Here is a 22,033-nt window from a genome sequence, read left to right on the forward strand (position 1 = left end):
ATGAATTTATATATATTATATATCTATATACATCTATATCTATATCTATATCTATATATATATATATATATATATATATAAATCTTTCATTCTTCTATCTAGACCAATAATGTGTAACACACTTTACAATAGTTTTTTAAAATGAAATTCATAAAAATGTTGCAATGACTCTGTATGCTGCAGCACAACTAATTCAGTTTATGAATGCATTCTCAAAAAAAAAAAAAAAAAAAAGCCTTTCAGCAAAATTGTGAAAAAAAGACATTTACCTTGGGTATTCCAGCGAAACTGCTCATCGGCTGAACTGTAGAAAAAGTAGAAAAAGAACACAGTTGGAATTAAAGTCTCTCTCACCAATCATATTTCACACATTAGCATGGGTGTAGAATATGTGGGGGACGTGCACTTTTAATAAAATGTAAATTCGCCCCCCACACCTTTTTCCGGGTAAGTGTGTTCACATAGAGGTTTTCATGTGCCAATGTGAATAAATCTACATTTAAATTCAAAGAGACAAGATATTCTATGCATGACATGACGTTTTTATTTCTATGCATAATGAAGCAATGTGAACCTTATGGAGCGCTAAACACTCTCATGTAATGTATGTTTCATTCATACTAAAAGCCGGAGGGTGCTCTTGCGCAGAAAGTCCGAAACTGACTCATAGAAGTAATAACTTATGACGTTCCAGGAAATCCCTTAACTGGACAAAGGCATCCAGCTGATGAAACGTCAAGACAATCAAAACACGATTGTGACAATATATGGTTTATGTGTTTTTCAAGCCATCTCAAGCCATGTATTTTTATAACAATAAAGTATATGAATAATGCAGCGCTAATCAACAGCTTTTATACGGAAGAGGATTAGGGCCAAGCAATAATAAAAAAAATAAAACCATCTCGAGATTAAAGTTGTTAAATTTAGAGAAAAAAGTCGAAATAAAATGTTGAGAATAAACTCGTTAAATTACGAGAAAAAACTCGTTAAATTTCGAAAAAAAGGTCGAGATAAAATGTTGAGAATAAACTCTTTAAATTACGAGAAAAAAACTTGTTAAATTTCGAGAAAAAAGTCGAGATAAAATGTTGAGAATATAGTCATTAAATTACGAGAACAAATTCATTAAATTATGAGAAAAAAAGTTGTTAAATTTCGAGAAAAAAAGTCGAGATAAAATGTTGAGAATAAACTCGTTAAATAACGAGAAAAAACTTGTTAAATTTCGAAAAAAAGGTCGAGATAAAATGTTGAGAATAAACTCTTTAAATTACGAGAAAAAAACTTGTTAAATTTCGAGAAAAAAGTCGAGATAAAATGTTGAGAATAAAGTCATTAAATTACGAGAACAAATTCATTAAATTATGAGGAAAAAAGTTGTTAAATTTCGAGAAAAAAAGTCGAGATAAAATGTTGAGAATAAAGTCATTAAATTACGAGAAAAAAGTCGTTAAATTATGAGAACAAATTAGTAATTTAATGACTTTATTCTCAACATTTTATCTCAACTTTTTTCTCGAAATTTAACGAGTTTTTTCTCGTAATTTAACGAGTTTATTCGCAACATTTTATCTCGACTTTTTTCTTGAAATTTAACAAGTTTTTTCTCGTAATTTAACGAGTTTTTTCTTGAAATTTTACAACTTTAATCTCGAGATGGTTTTATTTTTTTATTATTGCTTGGCCCTAATCCTCTTCCGTACTTTTATAACAGTATAGAAACTGTACAATATATTTTCTGCCTTATTCTGTGACTTAAAATATCTTTTTTTTTTCGCATTGTAGGCAAGAAATATGAAGATTAAAACTGTCAATTAGACAAAGGTCAGAAAAAAACTGTCATTACACTTCACATTTCTACGCCCCTGCACATTAGCCTGAATGAATACTGTACAAAATACCAAAGTAAATCCTGCTAAAAAAATGCATCCTTTCTAAATAAAAGTATTAATTTTAAGTTGAAAAAACAAGTTGCTGAGTTGGATTAATGTTTATTTATTTATTCATTTGTTTACTTCAAATAGGCTTGTTGGTTTAGTCCCATTTACTCTCTTCCCAGCATGCACTGGGGCAAGATTAATTTATATGACTGACCATTTGCTAGTTTTATTTCCATTGTTGTTCATGATGTTCACATCAAGAGGAGTCTGTTTATATATTAAAATTATATTTTAGATATTTTGAGGTCTGCGTTTGACATTTTAAGTTTTTTTTTTTTTTGCCTCAAGGGTATTAATGTGATAAGTATCCATGTGATTAATAGACTTGAACTTTAATCATCATGACATTTTCTCATAGAAAACTAACCATATTAAAACAAGCAAATAAATTCACAAAGAATCTTACACTTACAAAGAGGTAATATTCACAATAAAGTCAGATTTTAAGTCATGTCAACATCACATATTAAGTTCAGACAAGACATTTAAACTCAAAAAGCCATGGAAACGATTACCTTCATTTTCTAAGCTCATTTTACTGTATGATAATAAAGTCTGTGTTTCAGGCTTTGATGGCTTTTTTCTATCCGCCTGATACAGTAGATTTGAGATGTAAGAGAATAATTGCGCAGCCCCCAACAACTCGTCTCATAACAACACAAGCTGACAGGAAACTGAATGAGGGTGCCACTTCACACGAATGCAGATTTGTTTTCCCACTCTCCCAGATCTAGGATCAAAGGTTAACCAGGATAATGCTTCCCACCCTTTAGACCATCATTATTATAAAGATTTCCTATTCACTGAGAAAGAATACAAATGACATTGCACAGGCACATTGTGGGAATGAGACTGGTGCAGAATATTGGATTTCCTGGCCCGTGATCGATGCTGCTGGTGCCTGACTGGGGCAGAAGATGGTAAAAGAGAGAGAAAGGGAAAGAATAGGGATGGAGTTGGCTAAAATCAGCTCTGTTCCGGTTGACTGCCCATCTACTGTATAGACGCCTTCAGGCATAGCATGCTGTGACCCATGATCCTCTGCTGCGGCAGCCTGACAAACTGTTGGAGGGCTTCCTGCATCGAAAAAAGTCAATTTATCAGCAGTAGATCATTGCACAAGGCACCATGGAAAAAAACTCTGTGTGTTTACCAGCAAAACGTCCTACCCCCTATGGAAAACTCTTCTGCTGCACACCGCTGTCCCCCCATTGTCAGACAATCATGGCCATTTATTTATTCAGTCTATCCTAGGGCTGCATTAAACAGCAGGTATTGGGAATACTTGAGTCTCTAAAAAAGTGGAAGTGATTGGGGTGACATTGAAGTGACGACAGATATTTACAGCATGTGCCCTTGTTCAAGGACCAAGGGTACAGAGCTGCTGTATAAACTATAAACAGCAAGGAAGACGTTCGGGTCAATTCTGAAAGCAGAAGAACCTGCATGGTCACAGAAGACAACGTAGAAGGAGAATTCCATTAGAGTACGCATGAAAACACTTCTTGATGGTTTAAAATGCACAAAGAAACACAGAGGCAGCGCAGAAGAGCTGTTTCATGTGTATAGTGAATCTAGGAGTGGGTGAATAAAAGATAACATGGAGTGAATCAAAGGAATTGAGAGCAGTTTTTTTGTTTTTCTCTTTGTATAACAGAATAAAGGTAGGCGTACACTGTAAGAGTTCGGACACTCAGGAGGTCCTGAACCATTGCACACGTTACGAGTCGGTAAACCTGATAATCATGTCAAAGCAGCTGGTACATGGCACGACTGTACTGCACAGCGAGCTGGAGGCAATTGCGTGAGCTTTCGCACTAAACACGGAGACCGCTTTCAATGTTGCTGCTGTAGCTTCGGAGAGAAAAAAGAAAGAAAATAAAAAACCAGTGTGCAAAGGATTTGGCGAAAAGCAGAGAACAGCACAGCCATTCCTTTAAAAAAAAAAAAAATGGATGAAATGATCGGTTTCGTTAATTGTTCTTGAATGTCTTCTTCTAACCATGTGATACTGTACTAAAATGCAATAATTATTTTTAAGGCTGCCCCCTGATAGTCGATTAACCGTTAGTCGACGAGAAGAGGCTTAGTTGACCAAAATTTTATTAGTCGCTTAGTTGCAGGGACAAAAAACCTAGAAAATGTAAGCTATTCAAGTGTTTGTGTGGAGTGTGAAAGCTGAATAGTAGCGCGCTTACTGCATGACAGGTAACATGGAGGTGCCGGTGCGATCACTTGCACTTAAAATAATCCGTCATTTTTGGTCATACAGATAAGAGTAACACATCTTTTGAATCTGTAAAGAGTCTACTTTTATTTCTGTAAACTCAAAATAACAAAACGTTGTAGGCCTACTTTTATAAAATAATGAAAACAGACAGGGTGCGCTTTCTGCCGTCTCTCTCTCTGTGAACTTGAGCGCCAAAAAGAAAAAAGAAAAGAAAGAACCGAAACTCCATGTAACCTTGCCTCACAGACAGCGAAATGTCTACTTTTAAATGAACCAATTCAAATGGAAAACAAATATTCTCAGGTTATGTAAACACTAGTTTATCAATTAATTATTAAAACGTTAAAGCAATCTTCTTGCTGTTTTTCCCAGACACAATCATAATCATTACTTCTGCTGGTGCGCTGTGGCAAGCTTTGTGAGTGCACTTGAATGCTGATTTAAAGGCTCATTGTTATGGCATTAAAGGCTTATCATTATGACTCATATGGTTTATTAATAAACGTGCAATTAGTCGACTAATCGCTTAAAATGACTAGTCGACCAGAAAAATCTTTAGATGAGGGCAGCCCTAATTATTTTTATATTGTGACCGATAACTAATAAATGACAGATATTAAACAGGTGTACTATTTTGTCAAAATATATTAAAAATAAAACACTAACAAAAAAATCTATTGTTTTAAATGCTTACAAGTGAGTTTAAGCATCACAACTCGATGCACAGTACAGAATCAAATATGTTAATTTTGATATTTTCCAAGTATAAAATCAACACTTATTAAATTATTAAATGTTTTTAAAGTTTGGGTTAGCTTTAAAGGTGCCCTAGATTCAAAATTTGAATTTACCTCGGCATGGTTGAATAACAAGAGTTCAGTACATGGAAAAGACATACATTGAGTTTCAAACTCCATTGCTTTCTCTTTCTTATGTAAATCTCATTTGTTTAAAAGACTTCCAGAAAACACACGGATCTCAACATAACACAGACTGTTATAAATCTCTCCAACAGTGTAGCATTAGCCATTAGCCACGGAGCACAGCCTCAAACTCATAGAGAATCAAATATAAACATCAAAATAAATACTTTACTCACATAATTCGAAGCATGCATACAGCATGCATGACGAACATCTTGTAAAGATCCATTTGAGGGTTATATTAGCTGTGTGAACTTTGTAAATGTGCTGTAATATAATCGAGAGCTCGTGTGGCAGGGAGCACGAGAATTAAAGGGGTGGCGCGCTGAAAAAATCAGTGCATAGTTAATGATGCCCCAAAATAGGCAGTTAAAAAAATTAATTTAAAAAAATCTATGGGGTATTTTGAGCTGAAACTTCACAGACGCATTCAGGGGACACCTTAGACTTATATTACATCTTGTGAAAAAGCATTCTTGGGCACCTTTAAGTGAGCGTAAGATACTGTTAAAAAAATATGCTCACCAAAGTTGAATTTATTTGATCAAAAATACAGTAAAACAGTAACATTGTGAAATATTATTACAATTTAAATAACCATTTTCTATTTTAACATACAGTATTTTTAAGCATAATGTATTCCGTGATGGAAAAGCTGAATTTTCAGCATCATTACTCCAGTCTTCAGTGTCGCATGATACTTCAGAAATCATTCTAATATGATGATTTGCTGCTCAAGAAACATTTCTAATTATTATCACAGTTGAAAACAATTGTGCTGCTTCATATTTTTGTGTAATATAATAGAAAGTTCAAAAGAAAAGCACTTATTTGAAATAAGACATTTTATGCTTGTAGTATGCTATATTAACCTGAAAGAAATATAAGGTTTTTCTTCAGAAATAGCAAGATGGCAAGTTCTGCGGAGGGGTTTAGTGAAAGGCCCTTACACAAACCCCATGAGGATGTTTAAAGCTAGTGCGTTTGGGGAAACATTACCTCTTATGAACTTACGTTTGAGACCAATCATCTCAAAAGTAAAGGATGTGAGAGGAAGTTCTCAGCTGACAAAATGATTTTTTCGGCAGCTTGTTTATACAGATTTTCTCACTTTAAATAATGCATGAGTCTGGAGTCTGAATAATGAAAATGTTGACTTGTTTGAATGGGAAATGGTTCTAATAATCAAAAGCTACTTATATAATCGTGTGTGGAAGGAACGAATGAACCCATGTGAATACGTCTGGAATGAAATTCTGGCGTGATTCAATAGAAATGTTTCTTTTTCGTCCTGTTGCTTTGTCAACGTTTGAGAGAAAATGACATCAAAGCATAAACTCTGTGTCACAATTTAGATCATTCCTTTTCAGAAAATCGTTACACACTCTTGGAGCGTTGCTCAGCCAATCAAACGCAAGGCCAGAGTCAACTGTTATGTAATGCTGATTATTTTACAGCAGGCCAATATTTGAAATAGCCTGTCTCTCAAACACACTTCATCACACCAACAAATCATTTCCACTCCTTATGGCTTGCGGTTTCATTTCCAAGAGGCTTTAACACACAACGAACTCCGTGGCCTAGCAGATTTCAGCTCGAGATGCTGTCACACACCTTCTGTTCAGATGGATGCGCCGGAGCCAGACGCCAGCGAACAAGGCAGCCAGAACCACCAGCATGATTGAGGAGCCTGCAGACCTGTGACAAGGCTTTTAATTGCAACCTGTTGGCAAGTGCAGACGAGCACATGGCCAGAAACAAATGCACGCTGGGATGCATGCAAGTGTCAAAACGAGGCAATGGAGGTGCATGATGGGACACAGATTTGCTAAATGTCATCTGTGCTGAATGAAACAGATTTTAACTGCAATATAATAAAACTGAACACCTCAAGTTCTGATGCTTAGCTGCTTAAAGAACAGCATATTCACAACAGCATATATACATTTGAATAATTCAGCATTTCTTCTTCTCATAATTATTATTACTATTAAATTAACAATTATAATTAGGGTTGTCCCCTAATAGTCGACTAAACGTTAATCAACGAGAAGCTTGGTTGACTAAATTTTAATCAGTCGGTTAGTTGCAGAAAAAATAGGAATTGGAGTAGTAAGTAGAAAATTCAAAGTGTGGGAACATTTCGAGAGGGTGAAGATTGACCACAAAAAACGTGACGTGACCTCACACATGACATATCATTTAAAACATATAAGTAGCAGCCTAACGTTAGCCACTTTACATGGCTGTTTGCTCTATTGTTAACGTTACCCTATACATTTGCGCTAATATTAGGCACATATCCAAGTGTTAAAGCAGAGTTTGGTAGCTAAATTAGTACTGTGCTTACTTATATTTACATTGTTTTAACGGTAGGGTTATGGTTATTTTCCATGTCAAAATGTCCTACCTACTGTTTTAAATACAAGTTCTGTCATGAAACTCCAGATGGCGCTGGCTAATAGGTCCTTTAACTCAACCTGCTCGTAATCACATCGTTATCTATAGGGCACAGCTGATTGGTTCCTGCTGTATCAGTAGCCAATGAGCTTGCGTGCTCAACCTTCAAAATACTTGTGTAGTATTGCTGCGTTCACGCTACCTCGTTTTTACCGGAATCTTGAGATGACAACATGTGACGTTGTATTCGGAGCTGTTCACACCCTTTGATTGGGAATTATGCGTTTCTATGGCACCACTATCAACGCCTAAATGAATCTACAGCGGTCAGGTGGTACATGTGGGAGCTTTCAGATAACTCCCAGCTTACAAGCTGTAATTACAACCTCTGCGATGACGCAAGCGCTTTTTACGAGCCAGAATCTTGTAGTTACAGCAATTACGATATGGCGTGAAAGCAGCTTATTTGCTTAGCAGTGCAGCGTGCTTCAGAAACCCTCCACCTTCCCCAGCTCCACCTGTATAGATCTGTTGATAAGACCAAACATTTCAACATTGTCATACCCATTACTATGCCACACACTCTGAGAGCTATCATGACACAACACAATGTGGATGAACTTGTGTTCCTTTCTCATAATATGAGAAGAAATAGTGACGGTGAGTCAGGTATAGCCTAATTGTCCATATTGTTGTAGAGTTTCAGTTTGCTGCTGTATATTTTATTTATTCATTTTTCTATCATGTATATTTTTATTTTGTTTGTGTTTTCTCTGAGTTTTCATTCAATGCTAAGGCTACTTGTCCTTCAGCCTGATTATGTTTGCACTGATATTTAACTTTTAAATGGAAAGTATACATTTTACCTACTATGGTAGTACATGGGGGGTGAGATCTGTTTGGTTACTGACATTCTTCCAAATTTCTTCTTTTGTGTTCAGCAGAACAAAGAAATTCATACAGGTTTGGAACTACTTAAGGGTGAGTAAATGATGACAGAATTTTCATTTTTGGGTGAACTATACCTTTAAGCCTTTGAGCAGACTCGAGATTCAACACAACAAGCATGCGCAAGTGTTCATGAGAGCACCATGACGCATACTTTGAAGTTGTTACGTGAACGCGTGTTGGAGATTAATATTTTGTAAATTGTTATTTTGTTTGTATTTTTGCACAACGCACTCGCTTCACTTCATAAAATTGAGGTTAGACCACTGGAGTCACATGAAATACTTGATGATGTCTTTACTATGTTTCTGGGGCTTAAAAGTGGTAGTTGCATAGGCTGTCAATGGAGGGTCAGAAATTGCCTGGAAAATCCAGCCTCACCACTGTACCAGCGGATGAGGCAAGGTCTAATAAGCTCAAATAAGCTCTTAGATTTCATTAAAATATCTTAATTTGAGTTCTGAAGATGAATAAATGTCGGTTTGGAATGACATGAGGGTAATTATTGACAGAATTTTCATTTTTGGTTAAACTAACCCTTTAATTGATTTATTTTCACATTACATTCATTTAAATAAACCAGTCTTTTACTGTTTAATAACCCGCACTAGGCCATATCACAAATTTAATTTTATTTTTGTGCCAGTCTCTCCATGTAAATACTTGACACCATAAAAGCAGTCAGGGCCTGATGCACTAAAACTCTGTGGTGCCTTGATCCTCTTGACTGACCGCAGTGAGTGTGTTTGTGTGTGTGTTCAGATCACAGCAGGCTATGGTCCATCAAGACACCACACAGAATTACAGGAGTCTAATTCACTTAGATGGATCAGTACACCTTCTACAGCCTTCTTTACAGCTGGTCCATTTCGAAAACCCTAGTTACATCACAGATTTAGCAGTTGTCAGATAACTATCTGCTACACAGGCCTCCAAGCAAAGTTGTCCTTCAATAAAACATACATTACCCTACCAAATCTAATAAAACAGCTGTAGTCAGAATAAAAGATGAGACACAATTAACGCTGGCTAAATATAATCGCATCAACTGCAGTAAAATGGCACAGCTAAATCAATAACAATTACCGCAAGACTGCACATCCATACGTTACACATACACCAGACTGAACTAACTGCAATATTAACCTCATTACCACAATATCCATAGTGTAAACATTGACATCCATCCCTGATGGGTCCTAACAAGAAAAAAAAATATCTTTTTACTCAGCCAAAGCCCAATGACTTTCTGCATGCCAATGCTGGGCATCTTGGATAACTCAATCTGAAGTCTTGAATAAGATACAAACCCTCTCATTCATGTCTTTGTGGGAATTAGATTCAATGGACTTGTTCCAGAATGCTTGATTAGAGTGAGGCCTTTAATGCAGACACTTTAATTGCCTTCTGCTGCCAGTTCAATTGAGGGGGCACTTCTTTTCCATAGGAAAATCTGCCTCAAGCATCCCGCTATGTACGGAAAGGGTTAGATGCCTAAAATTGCGTTCCCATAGTCTCATAAGTGTACAATGTGGAAATGACGACATAACTAGCTAATGTTAGTTTTGTTTTGAAAGCATTTAAGGAATACTGTGTACACTGCTCCAGTTCGTTGTTTCAGTTGATAAAGAAATGGACGAAACAATACAACAACAAACTACTGGAGACAGCAACAATAATAGATGCCCACGGGCACTTAAAGGTGCCCTAGAATTAAATATTGAATATATATTGGCATAGTTGAATAACAAGAGTTCAGTACATGGAAAAGACATACACTGAGTTTCAAACTCCATTGTTTCCTCCTTCTTATATAAATCTCATTTGTTTAAAAGACCTCCGAAGAACAGGCGAATCTCAACATAACACCGACTGTTACGTAACATTCGGGGTGTACGCCCCCAATATTTGCATATGCCAGCCCATGATCGAGGCATTACACAAGGGCAGAACGTCTGGATGTGCACAGCTGAATCATCAGACTAGGTAAGCAAGCAAGAACAATAGCGAAAAATGGCAGATGGAGCGATAATAACTGACATGATCCATGATAACATGATATTTTTAGTGATATTTGTGAATTGTCTTTCTAAATGTTTCGTTAGCATGTTGCTAATGTACTGTTAAATGTGGTTAAAGTTACCATCGTTTATTACTGTATTCACGGAGACAAGAGCCGTCGCTATTTTCATTTTTAAACACTTGCAGTCTGTATAATGCATAAACACAACTTCATTCTTTATAAATCTCTCCAACAGTGTGTAATGTTAGCTTTAGCCACGGAGCACAGCCTCAAACTCATTCAGAATCAAATGTAATACATCCAAATAAATACAACTCTCACATAATCCGACGCATGCATGCAGCATGCATGACGAACATCTTGTAAAGATCCATTTTGAGAGTTATATTAGCTGTGTAAACTGTGTTTATGCTGTTCAAGGCAAGCACGAGCTCTGGGGGAGGGGGAGCACGAGAATTAAAGGGGCCGCATCCTATATCGGTGCATAGTTAATGATGCCCCAAAATAGGCAGTTAAAAAAATGAATTTAAAAAAATCTATGGGGTATTTTGAGCTGAAACTTCACAGACACATTCAGGGGACACCTTAGACTTATATTACATCTTTTAAAAAGATGTTCTAGGGCACCTTTAAAAGATACTGCAACTACAGTTTAAACGAGTATTAAAGGGTTAGTTCACCCGAAAATGTAAATAATGTCATTTATTATTCACCCTCATCTCGTCACCCGTAAGACTTTCGTTCATCTTCGGAACACAAATTAAGATATTTCTGATGAAAACCGATAGTTCAGTGAGGCCTCTATTGCCTGCAAGTTAATTTACACTTTCAGTGTCCAGAAAGGTACTAAAAGCATATTTTAAAAAAAGTTCATGTGACTACAGTGGTTCTATCTTAATATTATAAAGTGACGAGAATACTTTTTCTTCACCAACAACAAAATAATGACTTTTCAACAATATCTAGTGATGGCCGATTTCAAAACACTGCTTTGAATCTTTTGTTTCGAATCAGTGGTTCAGATCGCTAGTCAAACTGCCAAACTGCTGAAATCACATGACTTTGGTGCTCCGAACCGCCAATTCGAAACAAAAGATTTAAAGCAGTGTTTTGAAATCGTCCATCACTAGATATTGTTAAAAAGTCAATATTTTGTTTTTTTTGGCGCACAAAAAGTATTCTCGTCGCTTCATAACATTAAGGTTGAACCACTGAAGTCACATGAACTGTTTTAAGTATGTCTTTAGTAGCTTTCTGGGCATCTGAAAGTGTAAATTAACTTGCTGGCAATGGAGGCCTCACTGAGCCATCGGATTTCATCAAAAAATATCTTAATTTGTGTTCCGAAGAAGAATGAAGGTCTTACGTGTGTGGAAAGACATGAGGGTGAGTAATAAATGACATAATTTTCATTTTTGGGTGAACTAACCATTTAAGATATTTGTATCGCTTAAAAAATAGCCCAGACACTAGACAAAAACTGCGTTCGGCTGTATGCAACACTCAACCAGTAGTTTCTTTACTTCTTTATGATATGTGACACAAGTTTACAGATGGAAAGGAAAACTTCAAACATTTAAAGGAGAACCTAAGTATTTAACGAATGTTGAAGTCTGAAAATACATGAACCTGAAAACCTACAGATAACCCAGATCTGTCATGCACCGCACTGGGGAGGCATCAGGCTAAAGCAATAATGACAAGTCTGAAATGTCTGGCCCCTTTACAAGCAATTAAAATCAGCCTGCCATAGTGCACTTTGTATCTTTAAAAGTGTCTGTATCACAGAGATTGACAGATACCATCATCGGTCAATAGCTGTGGAGAACAATATTGACAAAGAATGGTGATATACATATTTCAGTAAGTCACAGAACTACATAGGAAAAAAGAATATGTGCATAAATGTATAACATATTTGGGGATTTCACATTTACAGCCATTATTTACCTTGTCCAAGGTAAAAATTTGGCTTTCACTATCCACTGTGGTTGGTAGGCAAACATGTTAATTTTCCAGCCCGAACTGAAACTCTTACAGAGACCATTTTGCATATTTATCTCTTCATTATTATACATGCTTTAATAATACCTGTTTTGCATACAGCAGATTTCAGGTTTTATTATTATTCTAGTGACATTTTGGTCCCAACACACACACACAAATCTCACCCACACACAGACACACATTACAAGAAATGGCATTTTCTAGTAAAAATGGAGACCAATGACATCTCAAATTGACAGTGCTGTGTCTGGGACCAGCTCAAACCAGCTTAGGCTGATTTAAGTAGAGTAAATATGAAATCCTCAAATATGTGTATTATTATTTTCAGTGGGGAAATCAGACATTAAAGGTGAAGCATGTAAGATTTTGTATGTTAAAATACATCCTTTTAATGCAGTTTATTGTTCATTCACTACTATTAGTGTGCCATTCATGGGTTTATTTCCCCCAAAATTGTACATTGAGCCTCTCAGGCACCATCAAAACACTGATCAATTTAAATGCACTAAATCAACAGCTGACAAATAATGAATGAAGTTCAACACATCAGATAAATCCTGAACTAAGGCTCTTAACTAGCTGATGACGCGACCAAATATGAGCCTATTATCAAATAAACAAAGCCAATCATCTGCAGAACTAAAAGTAGTCTTTTCAATCTTTTACTCTCTACAGTGTAAAGAGGGTGATGCTGCAGACAATGTAGATGAGAAGCATTTTGGAGAGGAAGGAAATCCATGGTTGACTGCATTGCTGCCTTCTCGCATCCTGAGATGAAAAATGAAGTTTTAATTTTAGGACTCCATCAAAATGGAGCACAAACAGCTAACAGGCAGTCTATTTGTGTACCCTTCAGGGATGCTCTGTGTCTACCTCCATTTGCCTGCAGACTCACATACAACACACACACAGTCCAACAGAAGCCATTACGGCACTGATGAGAAGATATTCCTTTCTGACACTAACACAGATGAGACTCACATACACAACGGGTAACGTTTTCCTTCACCTATATCGCTTGTTTCAAAGGCAACCTTTCAACTCAGATTCAAACTTCACATCCTGTTGCTAATGGTCACACATGCCCACATCACCGGATGATCATTTATCTTTGTTTAGTAACTCATTAGAGTAACCAGACATCCGCAATTTAGTGGCCTGTCCCCGGCTGAAGCTGTCCACGGAAATGTCCCCGTTGTTATGGGCTAAATAATATTTAATAGGGCAGAACATGCTATATGTGGTAAGAAAAGGTTACATTATTATAGCTTGTCAGTTACACTTAGTTTATTGATTTAGATTTATACAATAATTACTTAATGATACATGTTATTATTGATTTCATTTACAAATTACAATGAGCAAATTTTATTATTTGCTATATATATTTGTATTATTTATTATTTTAAATCTTTATAATTTATATATAAACAATATTTTTATAAATTATTTTTAATTAATATAATAAGATATTTATGAAATTTATATATAAATCTCATCTATGTTATATATATATATTTAGAGTAGAATGACTAAGTTTGATATAATTGTTCATCATAGTACTACATTTACCAAGGTCAAATTACTGGAAATGTCTTTTTTTTTTTTTTTTTAGATAACTTTGGACAATTCACTGATATATTAACCACTGAACTAGAAACCCTCCTCAGTTTAATTTCCAAAATCTGGTCATCTTACATTAGAGTCATTAGAGTCTTTCTTTCTTTGGAAAACTCAATCTTAGGTCACAGAGAGAGATAAAGAAAAGAAAGAGAGAGGCGAACTGGAGTCCCAAGGCGAGTTGTCAGAATATATGTGAGAGTCTGGAGTTTATTTTCTTGTAAAAGAGCCCGCTGCCTCACTACTGGTGACAGGGTTATGAGACATGGCACCCTGTAGCATGAAGATACAGTATGCATGCACTTCAGAGAGTCGAATGCACAGGCACCACCGAGGTTTCGGAAAGGCAGTATGGGTGGTTTGGAGTTGGGGATTTGGGAGTCTATCTTGTTATACACCAGCTGCAGTAACATTTGCTGCAATGGATCCCTTAAGATATGCTGGGTTTAATGTAGGGCAGTCCCCACACACTGTCTGCCAGGCAATTACCTACACTGTGGCTGTGGGAGGGCATCCGTCTGTGTGTATGTGAATGAATATAAAATGTGACTTGGTACATATGGATGCCCTGTTCATTTGCCTTTGTCTGTGAGGTATACCCCACCACCTTGTTAAAATAAAAAAAAATAACACCGCGAAATGACAAGCTGAACCCAATTTTGGGTAAAAAAAAAAAGAAAGTTTGTGTCTGGAGTCCAAAATGAACACAGAGCAAGTGAAAAATATGAGTAAACACTGGTTTTGATGAATGAATAAAACTTATGGGAACTGTTTATTTATTTATTTTTTTTGGAACAAAATTCAAAATTCAGCTCAAAATGGGTTTAGAGCATGACTCACTAATGTGTGATTGTTACGTTAGCTGGTACACAAAGTCGAGGAGATAGAGTCGAGGAGGAGATAGAGTCAATATAAGTCTTTACTTGGAGAGAAACAGGAATCCACAGGAACATCTACCAAAATTAACAATACTGGACAACACAAGACTAGAAACACAGGGTTTATATACAAGGGATAACAAGGAGGGTGATTAGAAACAGCTGGGTGTGATGATGATGGTGATCAGTTGCTATGGTGACAAACTGGTGGCGGGAAATAGAACAACAACAAGTCCAACAATGAGTCCAAAATGGAGTGCACATGTAACATATCGCCCCCTCCCGGAAAGGCGCGTCCTCACGCCGTGGAGAGGGGAAGACGAAGATGAACCGCCTCCTACACCATCGGAGCCATTTCAGGAGGTGGACGATTGCCCGGGAGGAGGCGAGGTGAAGGAGTCCTGGGAGGTGCAGGTGATGGAGACCAGAGGGGAGCCTTGAACAGAGGAAGTAGCAAAACCATCCAGTACACAGCTAAGACTGCGCCCCATGGCGGCGTCGCTGACGGGGGGAGCCATGGTGATGTAGTCCTATACGCCACCATGGGGACGATCGGCAGTAGCGATGACATCAACGTAGGAGCCCACCATGCAGCCGGAGCGCCGAAGACTCGAAGTGACCCTGATGACCTTGGCGACCACGACGGAGCCGCAGCGACGACCCCCCCCCTGCGGTGGGCTCATGCTGCTGATCCTTGCAGTCAGGGTGTTGATGGCTGTGCACTGGAGTAGGAGTGGGACTGGAGTCATCGTTGGAGAAATCCACGGTCATCGAAGATCCACATGACGCCAGCACCCACTCCACATAATCCCGGAAGCTCCCTCGAGGTCCTTCCCCGGACAGCAACGCTTTGGTGGCGGTGTTGAGGCCGGCATACAGGAAGTTGCAAAGGCTGCTGTCCAGGAAATGTGTAGATGGTGCAAGGAACAAAAAATTGTCCAAATGTGCCTCGAGGGAGCGGTCCTTCTGCTCAAGGCATAACAACAGATATGCGGGTGTGTACATGATGACAGGGACGGAAAGTGAAACACGAAAAACACTGAGACGGAAAACTAAAAACACACGGCACAAACTGTCTAACTGTTTTTAGGTCCGGTATTCTGTTACGTTAGCTGGTACACAAAGCACACAACGAGGAGATAGAGTCAATATAAGTCTTTACTTGGAGAGAAACAGGAATCCACAGGAACATCTACCAACATTAAAATGAACAATACTGGACAACACAAGACTAGAAACACAGGGTTTATATACAAGGGATAACAAGGAGGGTGATTGCTATGGTGACAAACTGGTGGCGGGAAATAGAACAACTACAAGTCCAACAAAGAGTCCAAAACAGAGTGCACATGTAACAGTGATTAGCCAGATTTATGACAATTAAATAAATTCTGTTGAAAACTGAAATAAATTACAGTTTTTTACAATTGCTAACAAGCATTTACCAATATTTAGAATATTTTTTCAAAACTCTTAACACAGCAACACACCTACATCACACAATTAGCCAAATAGTTCATTTTCTGCCCAAAACCATATTTTGTTAAATAAACACAAACTCTACATTTCAAAATGCTAAAAACCTTTTTCAACACATACTAACTCTATCAAAACACAGCACACCTGATTCAAAATCGAGTCGTTCTGTCAAAACATAGCACTAGTTTTCTATCCGACATGAACATATAATCAATCAAAATGCAATGACTGTCAAAATACTAACAGTTGATGACATTACGAAAACTGCATTATTTGTCATGTTTCAGTTCTATCAACAGAAAAAAAATATGAAATGCATAGTTTTTAAAATTCAGTTTCCTTACATGTAAGCCATTCTACATTTTTGGTTGAGTGTTGAATGTGTGCATTCTTGGCAACAGAAATGAAACATTATTTTATAGAATGTGCAGTAGAAAAAGAGAAGAAGAAAGTAACAGAATTGCTCAGGGCAGCTACTGGTCAAATGAATCCCCTCTGCAGAACTTCAGTTGCCCCCTTGGTTGAAATCTCTTTCTGGGGGTGGGTGGGTGTGTGGTGTTGATAGTGCCCCTATAGAGGGTGGGATGGTGTCCCCTTGGTAGCTAGTTCCCTACGCAGACCACATATTCTGCATATATGGAACAGTGGTAGTGGATTCATTGTAGAAAAATTGTTGTAGTATGAAGTTGTAATTGTAGCCATTGATCAACATTATTTTATTTAATTTTACTTTTTTTTTTTTTTTTTTTTTTTGCAATTGTGTGTTTACATCTGACTTTTTTCTCAGAATTGTGAAATATAAACTATAGGAACTGAGAGAAAAAAAGTCAATTGAAAAAAGACAATTACTTTTTTATTTTCAATGCATGGCAGAAGTAGAGGTTTTATACTATATTTAAAGATTGGAACATTAGGTCTTCATTTCTGATTTGCTGTGTTTAAGCATGTGCAAATAAGACGAGAAAGATCTTTGATTTTGGTATGGGGTAAGCTTATATGAAAAGAAAATGTAAGCATTTTAGAAACGTGTTAATTGACTGCATTTTGTGTGAAAACAACATGAATTGTGTTAATGGTATGGTCGCAACAGATGGATGTTCTGAGAAGTGTGTTTAGAGTTTTGAAAATGTGACTACAGATTGGACAAATGTATGTTAGCAATTGAAAAAAAAACTGTAATAAATAAATGATTGAATAAATGAAAACATAAATAAATAATTAATTTTGTGTCCAAACTTGGATCGATAGATAGATTGATAGATAGAACGATAGACAGAATATCGATAGATAGATAGATAGATAGATAGATAGATAGATAGATAGATAGATAGATAGATAGATAGATAGATAGATACAGATCGATTGATCGATAGATAGATAGATAGATAAATAGATAGAATATAGATAGAATATAGATAGAATGATAGAATGATAGAACAATAGAACGATAGATAGATAGATAGATAGATAGATATACAGATAGATAGACAGATAGAACGATATACAGATAGATAGATAGAATGACAGAACAATAGACAGACAGAAAGAACGATAGATAGATAGAACGATAAATAGAACGATATACAGATCGATCGATAGATAGATAGAGATAGAGCGATAGATAAATAGACAGAATGATAGATAGAACGATAGATAAATATACAGAATGATAGATAGAACGATATACAGATCGATCGATCGATCGATAGATAGAAAGAACGATAGATAGATAGAACGATAGAGATAGATCGATAGATAGACAGAACAATAGAAAGATAGATAGATAGATTTACAGATAGATAGATAGAATGACAGAACGATAGACAGATAGAAAGAACGATAGATAAATAGAACGATAAATAGAACGATATACAGATCGATCGATAGATATAGATAGAGATAGAGCGATAGATAAATAGACAGAATGATAGATAGAACGATAGATAAATATACAGAATGATAGATAGATAAAACGATATACAGATCGATCGATCGACAGATAGAAAGAACGATAGATAGACAGAACAATAGAAAGATAGATACATAGATAGATAGATAGATAGATACATAGATAGACAGAACGATAGACAGATAGAAAGAACGATAGATCGATAGAACGATAAATAGAACGATATACAGATCGATCGATAGATAGATATAGATAGAGAGATAGATAGAGCGATAGATAAATAGAATGATAGATAGAACGATAGATAAATATACAGAATGATAGATAGAACGATATACAGATCGATCGATAGATAGAAAGAACGATAGATAGAACGATAGATAGAGATAGATATAGACAGAACAATAGAAAGATAGATAGATAGATCAATCAATAGATAGATAGAATGATATACAGATCAATCAATAGATAGATCGATCGATATAGATAGAATGATAGATAGAATGATAGATAAATAGAATGATAGATAGATATATAGATAGGACAACAGATAGAACGATACACAGATCAATAGATAGATAGATAGATAGATAGATAGATAGATAGATAGATAGATAGATAGATAGATAGGCTGACTGATTGATTGATTGATTGATTGATTGATTGATTGATTGATTGATTGATTATAATTTCATTGCCTGTAGGGTATAGTTAGGACTGACCACTGACAGATATGGCAACATCTAATCAAAGTGTTTTATTCTGAATCAACAGTGTCTTTAGTCAGAGGACGGTGTGAAGAGAAAGAGGGAGTTTTAAGAGAGAGAAGCTGATCTGAAGTGACGTGGTCAGCGGCTGTAAATAATCTGGGACATTGTGTCTCAGTTCTTCAGTCTCAGCTCTGGCCAACAGCACAGAATCACAGGTAGGTTGCTAAGTCATGACAGCCCCACTTAAAAGAGTCTTAGGAAAAATCATTTGGTGGCCGACATCGTAACCCGCCCACATTCAGACTGAACCCAACCCCTGAAAGAGCGAAAAGGGTGCGATCAGCAGGGAAGTGTGAAGGAAAGGCTGCAGCAGAGAGAAAAATGATGAATTAGTGACATCAGCTGTGTTCTGCTCTTCTGAGCGCATGGCTGTTTCAGAACATGTCACGCTCAGAATACAGGGAAACCCCAAAATAAGGCAGGATCGCTTCCAGCAATGTGAAACAGCATTCACAATACATTTAACTCAGCAATGTAATGCATTTCTGAGTAAAACACTATATTAAATGGAAAAAGAGGTTAAACTGATCTTGATTTTATTCCTCGGGGTCTCATGGGCTCTTGAAATTTAGACATTGCAGATATATACCAATTCAAATGAGCTTTTCTGGCTGGGGTGAACAAGTCTTGTGCTGAAGAAGCACAGACAAGCACCATGGCATTTGGACGGATGGCTTGTTACGCTCACAGAGCACGTCATTAATCTCTCCTTTCCTCTCATTCAAATAAACAACACCATTAAGACAGCAGTTCTGCCCATCAACATACTCATAGTAAATAAGCCTGCTGCGCGGTTTGGAATGTAAAAGCAAGTTTATAGGCAGGCAGGCCGTAATGATGTTTACTCAAAGGCTTCTGGTCCTCAAGGGGACGAACAAAGACACGGCCATCAAGGGCAGATCACTTATAATCAGCCACTAAACCCATAAAACACGCTATCTATTCTCTATAGACAAACAATGACTCTTGTATTTTATATTGATGCACATTCAAGCCAAGTCTTAAATGCCGGCCAGAATGTCCCTCTTAAACGCAATAAAAATTAAAGTAGCCACTCAAACCAGCCACATACGGCTTTGTGAAATATTTTCGGCATGACCCCCATTCGCCCAATTAAACATGCTGTGGAGCTGTCCGGGGTTTATCGTATTGAAGAAACAGCCATGAAAAGAGGAGGACAGAGTGATTTATAATCAGACTGAGGGATTATGTAGCTGGGTCATAGAGAAATCAATGGACATTTTACATAGCAATCGGCCACAATCAAAGGAATGCCTTTCAACGCTTGGTCGGGGCATCGGCAGTGAGATTAGCGAATTAAATAGTCAACAGGATCTTCACTCCACAAGCAGATGCATGTCGAAATGAAGAATCGCTTCACTTGTTATGTTGTAAGCATCTCAATTTTTATTGCTTATAATGCTCATGGCAACACCTTAGCATTTTGGAGACGTTCATGGTAAGTTTATCAGAAAAATCTTGTTTACTTCATATTGTATTATATTGTAAAACCTATGGATGCCACAATATTAAAATTCCAGCCAACAACAAGACAATACTTTAAAACATATAAATAATACAGATTCATTATATTCAAATGGTAAGCTGATGTTAAATGTCCATACTATAAATAATAAAAATAAAAAGTTAAATAAATTGTTTAAAATACTAGTGAATTTAAGCATCATATTATATTTGCAAGTATGAAAAAAGAATATTCAATATAAAATAAATCTAATATACAAATCATACAATATCATAAATTAATGTTATTAACTGATGTTATACACACACACACATATAGTGCATCCCAAAATATTCAACATCAAATAATACAATATTAAAAATATCATGAATTAATATGAAATTATTAATTATATTGAATACTTAATAATTTATTATTTATTAATATATAATGCTGGAAGTGAATTTTAGAACTGAGAGAATGAAAAAAATTATATTCAATAAAAAGTATTATATTAAAACCATACAATATCTAGGGTTGTCAAGGTAGCAAAATTCCAGTAATCGGTACCAATACCACTAAAATTTTACAGTTCTCTGTATCAATTTCGGTATCATAACAAAAAATCTAAACCGTTGGAACTAAAATTGAAAATAAAATAAAAATATTAATTAAATTAAATTGGTTTATCATTTATGGCGATAATAATTATAAGTAAATAATACATTTAAACAGCATGTCGCCTTCAAAAGTTTACAAGTAAACATTGTTTATAAAAAAATCAAGTGAAAAATCTGTAATAAAATGAAGGACAAACACATACAGTACAGTCTGTTTGCATTCACACTGTAAGATTTTTTGCACATCTATTTTGACAAAGAATCAGATTGTTTTGCCCTGGATTCAATCACACATTTAAATACAGTGTAAATCCAGAAACTTTCCAGTGTACTAAGCAGCATAAAAAAAAAAAAACTTTTTTTAAAATTATATATACAGTACAGTCCAAAAGTTTGGAACCACTAAGATTTTTAATGTTTTTAAAAGAAGTTTCGTCTGCTCACCAAGGCTACATTTATTTAATTAAAAATACAGTAAAAAACAGTAATATTGTGAAATATTATTACAATTTAAAATAACTGTTTTCTATTTGAATATATTTGACAAAGTAATTTATTCCTGTGATGGCAAAGCTGAATTTTCAGCATCATTACTCCAGTCTTCAGTGTCACATCATCCTTCAGAAATCATTCTAATATGCTGATCTGCTGCTCAAGAAACATTTAATGTGTACAATTGTACAAAATATTTGTGTACAATATTTTTTTTCAGGATTATTTGATGAATAGAAAGTTCAAAAGAACAGTGTTTATCTGAAATCTAATCTTTTGTAACATTATAAATGTCTTTACTGCCACTTTTGATTGATTTAATGCAT

General features: G+C 36.0%; 1 protein-coding gene across 1 annotated transcript in view; it reads right to left on the minus strand.

The window, feature by feature from the left end:
- Positions 1-22,033, minus strand: part of ctnnd2a (catenin (cadherin-associated protein), delta 2a) — a 358,882-nt gene that overhangs the window by 209,912 nt on the left and 126,937 nt on the right. The window contains 1 exon segment of the mRNA XM_048175121.1: positions 270-304. Within this exon segment, the coding sequence (XP_048031078.1) occupies positions 270-304 (35 nt within the window).

The sequence above is a fragment of the Megalobrama amblycephala genome, linkage group LG22, assembly GCF_018812025.1.
Source record: "Megalobrama amblycephala isolate DHTTF-2021 linkage group LG22, ASM1881202v1, whole genome shotgun sequence".
In the NCBI taxonomy this organism is placed as follows: domain Eukaryota; kingdom Metazoa; phylum Chordata; class Actinopteri; order Cypriniformes; family Xenocyprididae; genus Megalobrama; species Megalobrama amblycephala.